Source organism: Lingula anatina, chromosome 1 (genome assembly GCF_051362555.1).
Source record: "Lingula anatina isolate TDL-2025a chromosome 1, LinAna3.0, whole genome shotgun sequence".
Classification (NCBI taxonomy): domain Eukaryota; kingdom Metazoa; phylum Brachiopoda; class Lingulata; order Lingulida; family Lingulidae; genus Lingula; species Lingula anatina.
The window spans coordinates 31,745,869-31,762,604 of NC_141767.1; the positions used below are offsets into that span (position 1 = coordinate 31,745,869).

General features: G+C 35.7%; 3 protein-coding genes across 8 annotated transcripts in view; 2 read left to right on the plus strand and 1 right to left on the minus strand.

The window, feature by feature from the left end:
- Nucleotides 1-4,433: 4,433 nt before the first annotated feature.
- On the minus strand, nucleotides 4,434-16,380 carry LOC106178870 (T-complex protein 1 subunit gamma). Its single transcript, XM_087016664.1, has 17 exons — nucleotides 16,170-16,380; nucleotides 16,025-16,086; nucleotides 15,542-15,592; nucleotides 12,023-12,085; nucleotides 11,780-11,876; nucleotides 11,400-11,520; nucleotides 11,139-11,219; nucleotides 10,819-10,924; nucleotides 10,088-10,170; nucleotides 8,279-8,345; nucleotides 7,966-8,000; nucleotides 7,597-7,776; nucleotides 7,201-7,299; nucleotides 6,727-6,913; nucleotides 5,851-5,991; nucleotides 5,445-5,576; nucleotides 4,434-5,196 (listed from the first exon to the last, which is right to left on the minus strand). Exons 1-17 carry the CDS (start codon nucleotides 16,204-16,206, stop codon nucleotides 5,083-5,085), a joined length of 1,656 nt encoding a protein of 551 aa, XP_086872790.1. The 5' UTR covers nucleotides 16,207-16,380; the 3' UTR covers nucleotides 4,434-5,082.
- Nucleotides 8,686-10,084, plus strand: LOC106170537 (uncharacterized). Its single transcript, XM_013550425.2, has 3 exons — nucleotides 8,686-8,838; nucleotides 9,312-9,449; nucleotides 9,733-10,084. Exons 1-3 carry the CDS (start codon nucleotides 8,790-8,792, stop codon nucleotides 9,948-9,950), a joined length of 405 nt encoding a protein of 134 aa, XP_013405879.2. The 5' UTR covers nucleotides 8,686-8,789; the 3' UTR covers nucleotides 9,951-10,084.
- Nucleotides 16,381-16,488: 108 nt separating the features above from the next.
- The window catches only part of LOC106170590 (multiple C2 and transmembrane domain-containing protein 1), a 35,189-nt gene continuing 34,941 nt past the window's right edge, over nucleotides 16,489-16,736 (plus strand). For 5 of the 6 annotated variants that reach the window (XR_015335363.1, XM_087016627.1, XM_087016645.1 and 2 more), the window contains exon 1: nucleotides 16,521-16,705. Coding sequence is in view for 1 of the 6 variants with exons in the window: in XM_087016632.1 (XP_086872758.1) it covers nucleotides 16,597-16,705 (109 nt within the window). In the remaining 5 variants the exon portion in view is untranslated. Of the gene's footprint in view, nucleotides 16,706-16,736 lie in introns of all 6 variants that reach the window. The other variant, XM_087016632.1, reaches the window with a different exon arrangement.

The window sequence follows — 16,736 nt, forward strand, 5'->3', positions numbered from 1 at the left end:
ATAATATATACCTGTGCAAAATGTAAAGTGGCAGATACATTAATACATTGGTGCAGATACATTAATACAATAGTAATGGTAATGTAAACATTCTGAAGTTTGACATATGAAACCTGCATGGATATATAATTTTAAACTATAATATACTATATAGGCTTAAAATGATTCTTAAGTCAACTTCTCTTTCAAATATCTTGATGGTTGTATCTGTGCATAAGACCATCCCTTTATTACAAAAGAATAGAAACGAAACGAACGCATAATTTTACACATAAGCAGTAATTCATGAATGCACAAGCATGATTAAGTTACTATGTTTTCCAGTTTATGCAGTCTATGTTGGTAATTTTTTTTCCAAGGGTTCAAATAAAAATAATTATATTTTTCTTCATCTGACCTACTAATACCGGTCCGTGGCAAATACTTTTCAACTTACAGGCCATCCCAGGACTCGACATTAACTTTTATAACCTCCCGTCCTTCGGACAGATGGTCATAAATATGACCTGTCCGAATTTGAATCCAACATTTCGGACAAACGAATATTTTCCCATTAATTCCCGTCAGGGAAACTTTGTCAAGTAACGTGTAATCTAAGATCTAATAAACAGATCTTAGGTGTAATCAAGAATGAATACGTACTAACGTTGCGGGATCCATTTTGGACATGCAGCGAAATATGTTGGGCACTCCATGTTTATTTCTCTTTTTTTTTCAAATTCAAACTTATTTAATGAGATCAAGAGTGCGTTGAATTTTTACTTTAAAACTTCATACATGGATCGTTGTAGAAACTAAAATTGAGTGGCATGAACATTGGGTGGGACCCAGGTCACATTCCAAACTGCCAGCTCAGATTGTCGGGTCAAACTGTCACTTAGCTGTGTTTGTCTTTTATTTCCCCTTTAAAATGAATTTTCGGACAACAAAAGGTTTAAGTATTATGTACATTTTATTTTCGAAACGAATACCAGCAAATCCTCCATTTTTCTTGATCGTGTGACCATTTCCATATTTGTACATGGAATACGCAATGTACACTTGTGGAGGGGTCGCGAATCATTACGGGGAACACGTAATATTTTGATTGCAACTGGCAAATAAAATTGTTGTGAGGATTTTTTTCAGACTGAACATATCCACATTGTCAAAGATATTATAACCCTTAATTATCATCCAGATACCGAAAATCCTTGGCCTGGGACGCGACACCGCTACCGCCCTTTGACGGTAAATCAATGGTTGCTTGGATGGGTCGGCGAGGTGAGGAGGGCTCTCCGTGCCTCCTGGCCGAACCCGACTCGCCGGGTTCCCCGTACGTCGGGTAAAGGTAGCTGTCGCACCGCCGGGACCCCAGTGGCCGGCGTGCTGACAGTTTACGTATCTGGTTCATCATGCCAGTGTTCATATGCTTGTCTCAACGGTTCAGCCGTGCATGTCTAAGCACATGCTTTCACGCAGTGAAACCGCCAATGGCTCAGTTATGGTTCCGTAGATCGCACAGTCTTTCTTGGGTGACTGTAGTAATTCTAGAGCTAATACAAGTTTAACCAAGCTCCGACCCAACAACGGACAGAGCGCTTTTATTAGATCAAAACCAATTGAGCTCCGGCTTGTCCTGCTGGCGACTCTGGATAACGTTGGGCTGATCGCATGGCCTCCGACCGGCGACGCAACTTTCAAATGTCTGCCTTATCATTTTGCTATGGCACTTGACATGCCTACCGTGGTTACAACGGGGAGTCTTCTAAAACATGCGGTTCACAGAAAATCTGCTCACCTTGGCAGCTTCTTGGCAGCTTTTTGGTGGCGGTGCAAGTATAGTTGCAAGATCAAACTTAAAGGAATTGACTGAAGGGCACCACCAGGAGTGGAGCCTGTGGCTTAATTTGACTCAACACGGGAAAACTCACCCGGCCCGGACCCTGTAAGGATTGACAGATTGCGAGCTCTTTTTTTGATTTGGTGGTTCTTAGTTGGTGAAGCGATTTGTCTGGCTAATTCTGATATTATCGGCGCCGTCGCTTCCTCCGCAAGCGCAAGGGTTTAAGAACCGCGTGCAAGCCGCTGGCTGGCTTGGCCCACACGCCGGGTACCTCCGTTCCCACACTGGAGGTACTTTATTTGTCCTGCGAGCTCGCCCTGTCCCACTCGTCTTTTTTCCGTACCATTTAAAGTATAAAAAATACGGTTCGCGCATTAGTCTTTTAAAACATGCGGTTCACAGAAAATCTCCGCTCACCTTGTACCGTTCAGAGACCCTTAAAATATCCCCCATAAGGACCGTTACCGTACCTTTGCGGTAAATATTCTATATACCGCAAGGCCCAGTACAGCACTGGTGCGTATCTTGGAAAGATCGGCTTCTATACTCCTTTATATCGCGAGTCACGAAATGGTATATATGTCACGGGGTAACATAACGTTTAAAATGAAAATTTTGGAAAACCCCTCTTCCATATACTGAGTACTATTTGACCCAATGCACTGCATTGTGCATCTTTTCTTTTTCTTTTTCTTTTCATTATCGTCTTTGAATTTAACTTGTGAAGACATGTTTTATTTTTGAAGCGTGACAATTTGTAAGGGAAATTTGGACATTGATACCTAAGCAAAAACAATGACCTACCTCCTGCATCACATTATACATAATAAGGTGAAGATATTAGCTGCATGTCGTAAATGATCTGTATAACCAATCTCATGTAATCCAGCATTCAGGTTTGATGATTTCACGTATTGTCCATGCAATCAGCATTGTTCAATAAGTAAAGTAATTCTGACCATATATGGTAAAATGCACACGGCACTTATGTATTTGCACACGGTACGCTATTTATTATAATATAAATATATGTGAAATTTATTGAAAAGTTAGTCAAGTTCCGAAAAGTTGAAGTGCTAAAACAGAGGATCAACAACTAGTAAGAGCAGTGGGGTTGTAAGGGTTGAAGTTAGCACTTAGAAGTCTTGTAAACTGCACTCAGATATAAAGCAAAGTATATTCCACGAACTGACTCCTTTCATCAATAATTACGAAGCTAATAATCTCCGTAACATATAGTTTAACATCCGGGTATGTTTGTTGTCTCTCACGGTTGCCATTTTTAAAGGAAATATCGTCACTTAGCAATCGTTTTATATATAATGAAAAAATATACCAATCTGATGAAATACAGCATAAAATATTGAACGAACAACGTCAATAAATTAAACCAAGAATTTCAAGTCTTTTATTAAACCAGCCCACTATTGTTTTATTAATTTTCACACATTATTGAAATCTGGAGGTTTTTTGTACTTATTAAGTACTAACAATGTATCGCAAATTAAAGCTCAAAAGATTGTTAACGCATTACATAAAATTGTTTTCAATTTTAATTTGGCAGTTTTAATTGTGTAGTTTATTCAAAACTACAGTTTTCACGCACGCGTTTTCACCATATACATCGCGGGCTTCTTATTGCCCCGGCCCTTTGTAATGATCGAACAAAACCGGTACTTTTTAATTTTCCTGGCCACTAACATCATTATCTCGGCATTTTTCTCTCCGTAGCTCATGAAAAAATGACGGTTTTACATTTTATACCATTCGTTTTTTTTAAATTATCCAAAAATAATCATTGGGTGTAAAAGAACACGAGTATTATTAAAGTATATGTTTAGTTCGTACACTAAGTATCGATTTCGTACGAGCACCAAAGAAAGGATTATGGAGCAACACCGATAAAGTGTCTTGTGCACCCCCCCCCCCCCCCCCCTCCTGGGGTGATAAGGCTGTTTGAAATAGATGGGCAGCGAAGGCTTCTTTTATTACAATGGAATGTGCCCGTGGCACCGAGGCTACTGCTGCAAACCAGATGCCTTTTTAGATTCGGAGGTTTCTTAAGCAGACGATGGGTAGAAGTGAAACATTTACCTCAAGGCGTGCTTTTTCTTGTGTTAAATAATGCACTAATTTTGCATAATAAATGTTATATGCTTCTCAGGAAGACCTTATAAATTGTTTCTATTTAGAATAAATGGAGGAATGGAAGTACCAAGCAACCAATAGAAGTGAACGCATTCCCACTAGTGAAACCATTTACTTTGTCCTGAAAGAAATTTCGTCTTAAGTGCATAAAAGGCCATGAATAAGATGCTTAACTGATCAGATCTTTGGTCTCACGCTATATTTAAATGAGGTAATGCAGCCAACTATCTGTCTGAAAAATGCTACATCAGCATGACAAGTATAAACAAGTCAAAGCCATTTTTTTTTTTTTTTTTTGGGGGGGGGGGGTGTTCTGATCACGTTACCATGCATGATATTATTCAAACTGGATTTAAAAGAAAAATATTTTCCACCAAATCTGAGGATGAGTTGTAAGGCAGTGAAAACTTTAAGTCTCAAGGTACCTTGATTTTTATAATAATAATCACAACTCCAGCAATCATTTTACAAAGGCACAGCCAGGTACCGGATATATTTCAACATAATTGCTTCTAGCTAACAAACACAAACCAAACATTTGGTAGATACTGCATGTATAAAATCAGTTTTGTAATTACAGATTGTTTGCACAATTAATAACAGGGAGTCTCACAATCTTATTTATTAAAAGTAAAGCTTTATGAGAATTGCTCTTGTAATTTCAATTCCAAATCCATTTCTTTCAAATTTATAATAAATATTTGTTATAAAAAACACCTTGAACATGAATATTCCCAGTCTGATGCATTAAATGAAATGTTTTTTTTTTCAACACAGTGTATTAATACAGTTCTTAAACTCTCATTCAATTTTGCCTATAAACATTATATGCGTATCCAACATTTTAGCAGCTTCTTCTCATCCTCAATACTGATGCTGTACGAATATTCATCCTGCCTTTTACAAATACACAAAGTGGCTCATGATTGAGATCATACACCAATACAATATGGGTCCTTACATTCCAAATGGTTTGCACTTTGTCCTAGGTAGAATATAAGTTTCATCCCAAAGAAACTGTCATGTGACCGATACTGATACTCTATCACTGCACATCTCACACTGTGACCGGTCAAACCAGTTAAGTTGGTGTCCATCACTTCAGCTGTCTACTGTTCAGGTGCTTCTGGTGCTGGTTCAAATCCTGCCTGAGGTTTGTCCATATCGGCCTGCTTTTTCACGCCAGATACGATGTCATCTATACGCAGCAACAATATAGCAGTCTAAAATGGAGAAACAAAGCAACAATGTACCGTCATTTCAGTCTGAGAAAAAAGTTCCTACATCATTTCAGTTTTACTCACAAGGCATAATTCTTTTATTCTTTTTTTTTATCATTTACAGGCACATGCCAAATAAACCATCAATATCTGGATTTGAAAAATAAAATAACAAATCTTGGAATAATTCTAAATAACCTTACAAAAACTTTAAATAATTCTAAATAAAATGTATCTAAGTTCTATCATACCTCAATGGCTGTCTTGTATGTCTGTGCTTTTACAGACATGGGTTCCCAGATTCCAAACTGCTTCATGTCCACCAGCTCCCCCTTCTCCCCATCAATACCCCATGACATGTTGCCTTCACTGGCATGCTTAGCCTGGAACATTGCAATCAAGTATTTCAATTTTTTTTATTTTAAAACATATTATTTTTTAATATTAAACTGAAATAAGACTTACAAAGAGAACAACGTTAAGAAAAACAAGCATCAATTTAAAAACTGAAACAAGTTTGCAGCCATGTTTGTTTACATCAGTATTTGCATCTTGACAAAACATAGAAATTTCTATTTTGCATCAATGGAAAAGTATATTAGGTTAACTCATATCTAAACCCCCTTTTCCATAAATTGTAACATAAAAGTCCCTTACCCTAAGGGCAGTGATGGTTCTAATGGTATTGGCACCACAGTTCTGGATCAGGGTTCTGGGCACCACTTCCAATGCCTTGGAGACAGCTCTATAAGGCCACTGGTGCACACCGGTTATTGTCTTGGCCTTCTCGTTCAGTGCCTTGAAAATAAAAGAGAATAAATAATACAGCTGGAAATCACAGAAAAATAAATAAATCAAAAGCTTTTAATTATCAAAATAACTTTTTTCTAAGCCCACTAGGAAATAGGTTATGTGGTAGAGACATCAACAAAACTATTTTACTTAACACATTTTTCTTTTTGTTTTGTCAAGTACAGGGTGGTCCATAAAAAATTTACATCTCAATTTAAAAAAGGTCGTTTTTTAAGGACCACACACTAATACTACAATTCTTCAAGCTTGTGACTTATCATAAGTAATTGCAAAATTTCAATGTTAGCTGCTAAGAAATCTAGGTCTTCCATGAAAGAAAAACTCAGAGGCAAAAGCAGCCAGAATTCATGTTGCATCTATCATGAGTCTTGCTGATACTGACTGACTCAGCAGGACCCTCTAGAGATGCTAGGTATATAATTACAGCTTGGAGAACAAGGGTTTGTTAAAATCAAATAATGTTTTTTTTTCTATATCAATACTAATATGGTGTTTAAGACCTGTACAAACATTGCAGTCCTCAGAAATTTAATCTTCACAAACTCAATATCAGTTCTTCTCTTTAAGGTACACATAAATATTTTTCAATATGCAAAGAAAAATAAACAGGGCATTTCTTCAGTTATTTTAAGAAAGTATCTTGGTATGCTAGACCTGTTGCAGATGGGTTAAGTAATGCAATTTTATGGAGCAGCAGTCCACTTTTCTAACTGCCCGTACCTGTGCCACCGCCATCTCACAGGCGCCGCCTCCTGGCACCAGCCTGGGATCCACCATCACATTCCTGGCCACATTCATGGCGTCCTGCAGATTACGCTCCACCTCGTTAAGGATGTCTTTACTAGCGCCACGCAGCAGGATGGTGCATGCCTTGGGGTCCTTGCACTCGGTCAGAAATGTGAAATACCTGTCACATTAAAAATATTTCATTAAGTTCTTATAAAATAAACTGTAATGGATACTTAGGAAGTTGAATGTGAGCATGGATGGATAGATGGATGGAGTAAATCAAATCAGAATATTGAGAAGATATTTAGAATTGCAATCAACTTTAATTCTTATATTCTTATGTAACATTTACAACATAGTGTTATCTCGTGTTTCAGTTGAGTAACGTGCTGTGTATAAAATCTGCTTGTATCATTCTCGTTATAATCACTTATAGATGCAGTGTGACTATAGAGGATTACTTACTCATCCCCAAACTTCTTGACTTCAAAGAGTCCGCACTTTGTTCCTACATCTTCCTCCTTGAGTTCATCAGTCCTGTTCACTACAGTTGCTCCCGTGGCTCTGAGTAGTGAAAAAAAAAATTACATGGGAATTCTAAAAGTCATCTGACAATAGATCAAGAAATCTGTTTTACAATTCAGCTTTTTCTACATTATTGTCATCTCATCTCTTATCCTTTAATCTTAAATCAAATTTCTAGCTATTTAATAAAATTCTGAAAATGCTAAAAATTGGGCACATCATGGTAATTTCACACTTCTATAACTGAACCCTTTTCCTAGTAAATGACAACTCCATTTTGTTAACATTACACTCCAGTCGATATTCACTTACGTTATCACCCCATGTCTACACTACCTTGCTATCCTGTTATTGTCCGACTTTCTGACTCTTCTAATGGCAGTGATGCCATTTTTGACTAAGTAGTGTTGTGCCAGATCAGAGATGCCCTTCTCTGTGAACAGCAGGTCTGGCTTCACACGGATCACATCAGCACAGATCTGCTGAATATACTCCTCTTCAAGCTCAAGCAATTTCCTAAATAAAAACCCATTCGTTTCAGCCTTTTGAAATTCATTTTTTTTTATTTATTTTATTTTATTATTATTATTATTTTTTTTTTTGGGGGGGGGGGGGGAGGGAGAGTCACAACTTAATTAACCTTAAAAGAAACTACTGGTCTTTAAAGAAATTGATCTTCAAAGAGCATTTCCAGGAAATACTTACCCAAAGTCAGTATCCTTGGTAATTTCTACATTGGTCTGAATGACAAAATAAATTCAATAGTACATTGAAAGTCTATGCGAGTACGTTATTTATACCATAAAACTGTTAACACACACACACACAGGCACACACTTAGTATGCATGCAATAAGCATTATTAAACTAAAAATAATTTATTGGAAAACGAACATGTCCTGAGCTAATAATAATGTCTAAGTCCATAGAATTAACAATATTATTTTAATTTTCATGCTAAAATTACAAAAAAAAAAAAAAAAAAAAAAAAAAAAACCTGTATCAAAACAAGCACCAACCTGACTTTCTCCTTTCTTATATTCTAATGAGCAGTCTAATAAAACTATCCTGGGATTTTCAATTCGTCTGCAATGAGAAAAAAATATATATATATACAACAGTGTAATACTGGTGGCTGACAACTCTTACACTCAAAATCAAATGCACCACTGTGATAAAAACAATACAAAAGAACCTTTAGAAAGATTAATTTTTTTCAGAGGCACATTAGGATTAAAAAAATTCATGTAACTATGCCAATATGACTTCCAGCTGCCAAGCAAAAAAAAAAAAAGGTCCCATTAAAATGGAAAGCTAACGGGAAGTTTTAAAAAATAACAAGCCATAAGTCATTTAGATTACTATTTGTCTTTGCCCTCAAATACAGAAAGACAAGGGTGATTGCAAAAAATATGCAACAAGTGATCCTTTGTTGTTCACCAAAACACCTAGCAACACCAAGCCTTTTTCAACACAAACAGTGTTGTACTGCAGACCAAAGAGCATTTTCTCCTCAGCTGAAAAGTTAAGATGAAGTGTGCTGCGGTAATAGCTGTAGTTCTAGCTATGGCATGTGTAGGTTAGTATTTAGTGTCTCTTCATTTATGTATAATTACATGGTATCAGTTTCTTAATGCAGATCAATCAGCATTTGGGTTCATTTGCTTAAAATAATGTATGCATTAATTTCTTACATTCAAAGCTGAAAACTCCAACTGCATTAAACATTTAATATACTACAAAATAGGTTTTTCATCACCACTTGCGTAATGAAAGAATTAAAGCAAATTGTTTCTCAAGATATCTACCTAATGTAACCCTTTGATGAAACGTGGAAACTCCATTCTCATATGTAGAAAATGTGTTTAATCTCATTAGAATCAATTCACTTATTTCAACATTTGGTGTGCAGTTTTAGTGATACCTGAACCAATTTTAAAGAACTGGCAGCTTTTGCACAATAACTGAGAATATCATTCTAGTTTCAGGATCTACAGGGAAATTTTTCCCCGGTGTGACCTGACTGTATCATTGTAATTAATTCTTCCTTAGGTCTAGCAGTCAACTGTTACATTTGCTCTGCCGTTGGTTGTGGAGAAGAAATAGATCCCACTTCAAGTTTAGTCACCATAAGATACTGCACCCATGGTTGTTTTAAAACTAAAGTTATTGCTGGGAGTGGATCTTTAAGTAAGGCATATAATTGATTCTTTTTGGTCATAATGGTAATACAATAAATGGAGCATGTATGACCTCAAATCGCTATGTATCTGAACATTCTCATTGCATTCCATAACTGCAACTGAGTGAAAAAAGCAATTTGACTTTATCAAGAAAAAACATTCATAATTGACTTTAAAAACCAATGATATCTAATTGTCAAATAATTATCTGATTAAACGTATCTACTTTCAGGTTGTGACAACTTGCTCTAGATGACAACCTATTCCATTTAATTTCTCTTGACTTTCAGGTATGACATCCTATGTTCGAGGTTGTAACCAATCTCCTAAAAGTGCCGGCTGCAGCAAGAACTACAATGCAAGTGCTGGGATAGCCACTGTCAGTGGCACCACTTGTTTCTGCACCACAGACCTCTGCAATGCAGGTTCATCTGTGACTGCCACACCATCTATGATCTACGTGTACATATTGTGTACAGCAAAATTTGTCTTTTTAGCTTTAAACTGACTATGGGCTTTGATGGCATGAGCTGTAAATAGTGTGCAAGGCTAATTATTTTTAAGCTAATTTTAAAAACGTATGGTTGCCCACAAGATAGAAAATGCACAGCTTTTTAACTGAATAAAAACATATAAAAATCCTACCTCTTCATCTTTGGGTGAGTAACATCCTTGTTGAGCATCACACCCTTGAGTACTGTGGATTCTTCAATTGTGCCACCTGGGACCTACACAAATAACAGCAATACACAATTACTATGTTTCAAAATCTTTAGTAAAGATATAACTTAGTTCTTTTAAGTACAGTTAGCAATTTCTTTCAGAAAAAGGTATTTGGATAATGAAAAACAAAAAAAACAAAAAAAAAAAAAAAAAAAAAAAAAATACCCACACAGATGTAATGCAATGTGGAAAACATTACATGAAAACAACGGAGTATCCACTAATATACTGTGTGATACATACAAAAATACAAGCTTTTTTTTTAGTATAATAGTAAAATAATTAATTTAATTGAGATAATCACAACTACCACTTGCCACTTACAAGAGAAATTCTGTCACGTGATCAGTTATGTTTTTTGTGAACGTATGGTTGACGATCATTTCGTATATAATTTTCCAAATTGTGTATTCTTTTCTATTTATGAACACTAAATCAATCCTTTTATCCATTGTATTACCTTTGGATGACTTAATTTTACAAAAAGTCTTCAGTTATTTAACTAATAACCATTTGAAAAATTCAATGTGGCAATGATTTTTCTAATATTGGCAAAAACCACAACCATTTTTATTAACTTTTACATACTCCCATCTCCTTTTAAGTCTATTCATGTGAGAGGAAACTTTTTCTACTTTTCCTTTCCACCTTACCTTTTCCACTTTGGCATAGCGTTTAATGTCAATTTCTCTCCTTCCATTTTCTTCAAGAGCCACACATGCTGTAGCATCTAGTGCTATTTCACAAGCTAAATTGGACCTATTTAGATAAAACAAAAGCTATCAGAGGGGGAGGGGAATAAAGTAAATGTTATCACAATGAGCACAGCCTTTTTCGATCATTACCTGTTATGACAAAATATGTATTACAGAGTTTCTTATTAATGAAAATTGAATCAGAGAGACTGAATTTCAATTATAAGTAAATTGCACTTAAGCTTTAAGAAAGCCTTGACAGAACATTGCTATCTTACCATTTCTTAAGAAACTTGGTCCCTATGCAGCTCTGTACAATCTTCATCATTTCAGCCCTGTTACTTATGTCTACTGGAACACTGAAAATTAAAAGCAAACAAACCCAAAATTAAAATAAACCTAGTTTTAAACATTTTGGAGATTTGTATGATTATTTCTTGAAATTCAATATAACAAATGCCAAGAACCTACGGAATTTTACATAACAATTCAGCAGATTTATATAGCTAACTCCTCCTGTCGCATTTTTTAAAACTTGCCTAGCTTTTTCCCTTAGAATCTCCACCATATCCTCCAGGGCCTGTCTGAAGGCCGATATTATGATGGTCGGGTGCATTTCTTGCAGGAGGAATGGCTCAGCAACTGCTAGCATTTCACCAGCTAAAAAGAGGACAAGAAAGAAAAATAAGAAAATAATCAAAAATACACATTTTTGAAAATGTTGGCAACAGACAAAAAGAGCCCTTCCAAAGTAACTCTTTACTGATCTTCTATCTTATTTGATTCAGAAAAATTTACAAGTTTTACCTAAGATATCTTTCTGAATTTATAAAAATCTCTGAAGGACAAGAGTTTTATGAAGATGTTGCAGCAAGAAGTGCAGTGGCATTTGCTTAAGTAAACTTCCTCATTCACTCACCCAATATGATGACTGATGTGGTCCCGTCTCCCACCTCCTCATCCTGTGTGCGGGCAATCTCAATCATGGACTTGGCTGCAGGATGCTGTACAGTGATCTGAAAGCACCACAGACAAAACCAAGAATTAATGACATAATGAAGTAAGCCTGAAGGCACTTCAGTGGCACTTTATTAAATAATATTTAACACTCAATCTACAGCCATTGATCAGGACTCATGTAACCTGAAAGTCCCCGTCTTACCTCTCTCAGGATTGCATTTCCATCATTTGTCATTACAATGCCTCCCATGGGATCCATCAGCATCTACAGAGAAAAGAAAGAATTATATCTTTGACTGAATTAAGTAGAATAATGTGCTGAGATATCTGGGAAACGGTTGCATTTCAAGGCCCAACTGAATTACAAATCCATCAGGTGTTCAAGGTGACACAAAGGCGCAATGGAAATCGGTATTTCTCTAACCATTTTGTTTCTGTATTCTTCACCTTCTATTAAACCTAGCAAAGTCAGTTCAAAAGTTACAAAAATTATGTAATAGGCATCTGTGGAATTGTGCAGTTATGTTTTGAGTAAAACAGAAATGCCTCATCATAAGTTTTCTTTGGTTTTTAACCAAAAATTATTTGCAAGATAAAGACCCCGTTCTCCTATTTGACCTAACAAGAAAGTAACTGAGAAAAGAGACACAAAAACCAGAACAAAGCTCCCATCAATTATGCATCATGTCACTTCATCAGATGTAAGCAAAATCAATACACAAATAGGACCCATCATTCCCAAGGCTTTCTGTTATCTCATCTCTGGCAAAGAGAGAGACACAAACACAACTTTTGAGAATGAAACAGGAAAAAGTCGTTTTAATCAAATGTATTTGCCCACCACATCATCATCATTTATCACAGAACAGAATTTACTGCAACCCAAGTGTGGACCATCTATCAATAGAACAGCCACTTGGGATTCAATGGCTGATGAATAGACACTGCTGAATTCAGTCTCCGATATCAGTACAATAAAACCATGCTCATTGAATAAACAGCCTGTTCTGCCTTGTGCCAGCAGAAAAAAAAAAAAAAACTAAATTTGCAGGGCAAGAGGCATTCCCTTGCTACCAGACCTTATCAATTCTTGAACAAGAGGAGAAGCACAAAAGCAATGCTGTGTGGCTGCCAGAGACGACATGAAGGTAAAGAATATTAGATAAAAATTTAATGTTTTGACTGTGTGTACTTTCTGTGGCAGGTAAAGTGACAATAATAGGATTTATTACAGCACAAATTCTGATAAATCCTACAGGGGGTTGCCAACCCATATCATTTTTAATCTGGGGCCCAAAACCTTTTAATTATATATTCCTCTACAACTCTTATTGAAACTTGGGTTTGGGACTGACTGTAAGCTTCTTTATGATGTCTTCAATGTACAAGTGTCTGTAAGATGGAAATGATCACATTATATGTTGAACTTTGCCTAATATTCTAATTCAATGAAGTTAACAAATTGTTTGAAGAGTTCTCCTTTAAATAACATGTTTTATACTAAAATGTAAATAATAAGATTTTCTATATTTGTTTCTTTTTGTCATTATTACAGCCAAAGATAAGCAGTCTTAACTGAAATTCAATTTAAAAAATAAGATAAAACTTCAGATGCATGAATGGAAAACATCCGATTATTAAAACTTCCTTTAAAAAGAATATTTTTCAAAATGTCACTGAGAAACTGTTAAATGTCTGACCTAAAAGCATAAATGTGATGACTGCACTGCCGTATAATATATTATTGAACAGGTTTCCTAGGAAACGCATAACTACGTATCTAAGATAATATCAGAGTTAAAAGCAGGTAACAAACTTAGATAAGGAATTTGAGCCATTAAGAATGCAAGCCTGTAGTTCTATTTTATCATCTTCTTAATTCTCAATGCAAATTGCAAGAAATTGACAAGAAACCTGTCTACAGCACTCGATTTTTTTATCTAGATGGAACTAAAATCAGAATATTAGGGAAAAAAGATGGGGGCATCTGTTAATCTTCTCTCTAATTACTTCCCAGTGGGTTAAAATACAATAAACTGCCAAACATGCAATGAATAGGGAGTTCTAAATGTACAATTCTCTGCTTCCTGTATTCCCTCTCACTTTTCCCACTTCCCAAGCATTTTTCTGCATAATCATCAACAATCAAATACAACCAATGATCATTTAAGTGTAGCAAGTCGATAGCTTGATTTAAAGGTTAACATCAAAAATGCACAGTTGGGAATCTTAAACAAACAAGGTTAAATCAGGTTTCAAATAAATAGGTGCTTTGTAGCATATAAAATACTGATCACAGCTTTCAAATGGTGACATATTTAGGGCATATTCATTATGAACTATTAGGTATTGTTGCAGATCAATTATTTAGGTTCTTGCACTGAAATGTCGATATTTATGATAACTGTACACATACTTCATGCCATTCAAACAATCCACACCAACTAGACTGGATATAAGGCACAGAGTCTGAAAATTTCCCCCTTTATTCCAATTTAAACCCCAATAAATATGAAAATTCAAGAACAAGTAATAAGGCATATTAAAATATGAGAAACTTTTTTCTGTTAGTACAGCAAAATTTCAATGACATGATATGGAACATGTATTTGTTTACATCATGAAAAAATTAAATTAAGGTGATATAAGGCAGAACGGGCAGCATGGCATACACCCGTTCAAAAAATAATTATAACAGAAATTAGGAAAGGATCAGACCAGGGAAATTAATGAACAGTTTTCCTTTCGGCCCTTTAAAATTCCTGATGTCGCAGGTTCAAATGTCCAGTGGAAATCTCCGCATATATAAAGAAAAAAATATTAATCTCATTGTTGTACTATATCTAACTAGTGTTGGGTGAGCAAAAATGTTTGGAAATACAGCTCGCAAATAACCATACAGAAGCAGACCAATTCTAAACATGTACAGCTATCTACAAATAATGAGTGTGAAACTTATCACAACTAGTTGCGCATTTTTCCACTTGGTTAAGCCATGGATATTTCTTCAAGTAACAATTATATCAGGGTGCTACACCCAGGTGAAAAATGGTTAGACCAGTTGATAAGAAAAAGAAGAGGCCAGAGAGATTATTTAATAATGCATGGTCAGGACAACCTTGGCTTATATACAATCAAGCAGCTAATTTCAAGTGCATGTACTATTTTGCAGCACTGGGGAAATCTACATCAGACCCCAAAACTAACAGTAATGGATTCCTCACTAGAGGAAGTATGAGCTTCAGGAGATCGACTGTCAATGATCGCAAAACAAGCAATATGCACATGTAGGGAGCCGCTGCCTTTATGGCAGTGTGCCTCTTAACGGTAACCTTAAGTCTTAGCTATGTGTCTTTTTCTTCATAATCATGACGATGTCAAACCATTGTAACTTTAATGAAGGATCAAAAGAGTGACTTCATGGTAGAAGATTTTAATATGAGAAAGTAGGCCAATACATTTCAGAGTTAATTTATTCTTCTTTCAGGGCAGAACTTTAATTGTAAACTGAAATTGCAAAACAGCTGATTCTCCTAAATAAAATTTATCATTATAACAGTCTTTGTTCTTTTGCTATTTGTCTATGCACAAACAATAGGATTAATTTAATTTTGCTCTGTTTTTGGACAGACAAGAATGCTTTGTTCTTTCTCTTTGTTCATCATTTTAAACATCAAGAGGGTCAAAATAAAATTGTTGTTACAAACAATGTTGAACTTACCTTTAACATGGCCCTGGGCCCAAGACATGTCCTTATCACATCAGCAATGGTCTAAAATGTGAAGTTTAATTGCAATAAGGCACCTTCTATCACAACTAATAAAACAAGTTCATTTATTTATCTTTTCATATATTTCCAATAAGCAATCTATGTAACATCTTCATCTTAATACAATCGAAACAACATTTTAACAACCTATGAAACTTTAACATATAGATGCAAATACCTAATATCGCTGAATTAGAATGTGGGCTTGATAATGACAGTCAGACTATTACATTACCAGTCGCACTGTCAAATCGACTATTCTCACGAATTAGATTCAAATACACATTATTTCACAAAGTCATAATCAAAACTGAGATACGAACGAGCAGGAAAGATATGAAAGATATTCGCAATGGGAGAGTTAAAAAGAAAATATATTACGATCTAAAAGTTCTAGGCGTTTCTAAGGAGCCAGCACGTGTTTGCCTAATTTACCTTCGCAGCCTTCACATTTCCGAGCTGAACTTTACGTCCTTGTTCTCTCTTTGTGTTTTGATCTGCAACGAAACATATAGTTAAAAGTTTGAAGAATAGAACTGAAAAATTCAATTTCGAACTTTAAGTTATAAACAATGCATACTTAGCACTAAAATCGGTGCTCCCCCTGATCCCATCATCTTCACGCTATCATCCAAGATGGCGGCCGTAGAAATAATGTCAAGCTCCACAGAAGAGATGCCATCCGCAGACAAATACAAAAGGAAATAATCTAACCTAAAGATAAATCTAAAGATATAATCTAGATTTCCCTATGAGAATATTGTTTTATTTTCCACATATGACTGGCAATAATCTGCCCATTGCTTTGATTAGATAATTTTTCAAACATTACGGTATGCTAAGGTATTCCGTTTTTCGCAGCTTAGCCCTAATCGACTCCGTAGGGTAGCATATACTGCCCTCTATCGACATGGATGTATTATTGAAAGAATTACACAGAGTTAGTCATGTGTACCTGGTTAAGTCCAAATGTAGGATGAGCGTACCTAGATAACGAATACTACAACATGGAGATAGAATCTGAGAGAAGTATCTCAAGGGCTTCTGTTTCTACTAAAATGTCGACACAGCACCTAAGCGTGGTTGAGGTACTTGTGAATGGGACCACATCCATGGGTGAGTTGGAAGTTTTAGACTACGGTTTCTG

Excerpts from the sequence above, each read along its gene's own strand:
- LOC106170537 (XM_013550425.2), top strand. The coding sequence starts at position 8,790 with ATGAAGTGTGCTGCGGTAATAGCTGTAGTTCTAGCTATGGCATGTGTA. Across the intron at positions 8,839-9,311 it reads TCTAGCTATGGCATGTGTAG|GTCTAGCAGTCAACTGTTAC; the intron begins GTTAGTATTTAG and ends ATTCTTCCTTAG. Across the intron at positions 9,450-9,732 it reads TGCTGGGAGTGGATCTTTAA|GTATGACATCCTATGTTCGA; the intron begins GTAAGGCATATA and ends CTTGACTTTCAG.
- LOC106178870 (XM_087016664.1), bottom strand. The coding sequence starts at position 16,206 with ATGATGGGATCAGGGGGAGCACCGATTTTAGTGCTAA. Across the intron at positions 11,521-11,779 it reads CACATCAGTCATCATATTGG|CTGGTGAAATGCTAGCAGTT; the intron begins GTGAGTGAATGA and ends TCCTCTTTTTAG. Across the intron at positions 5,577-5,850 it reads GAACCATCACTGCCCTTAGG|GCTAAGCATGCCAGTGAAGG; the intron begins GTAAGGGACTTT and ends GCAATGTTCCAG.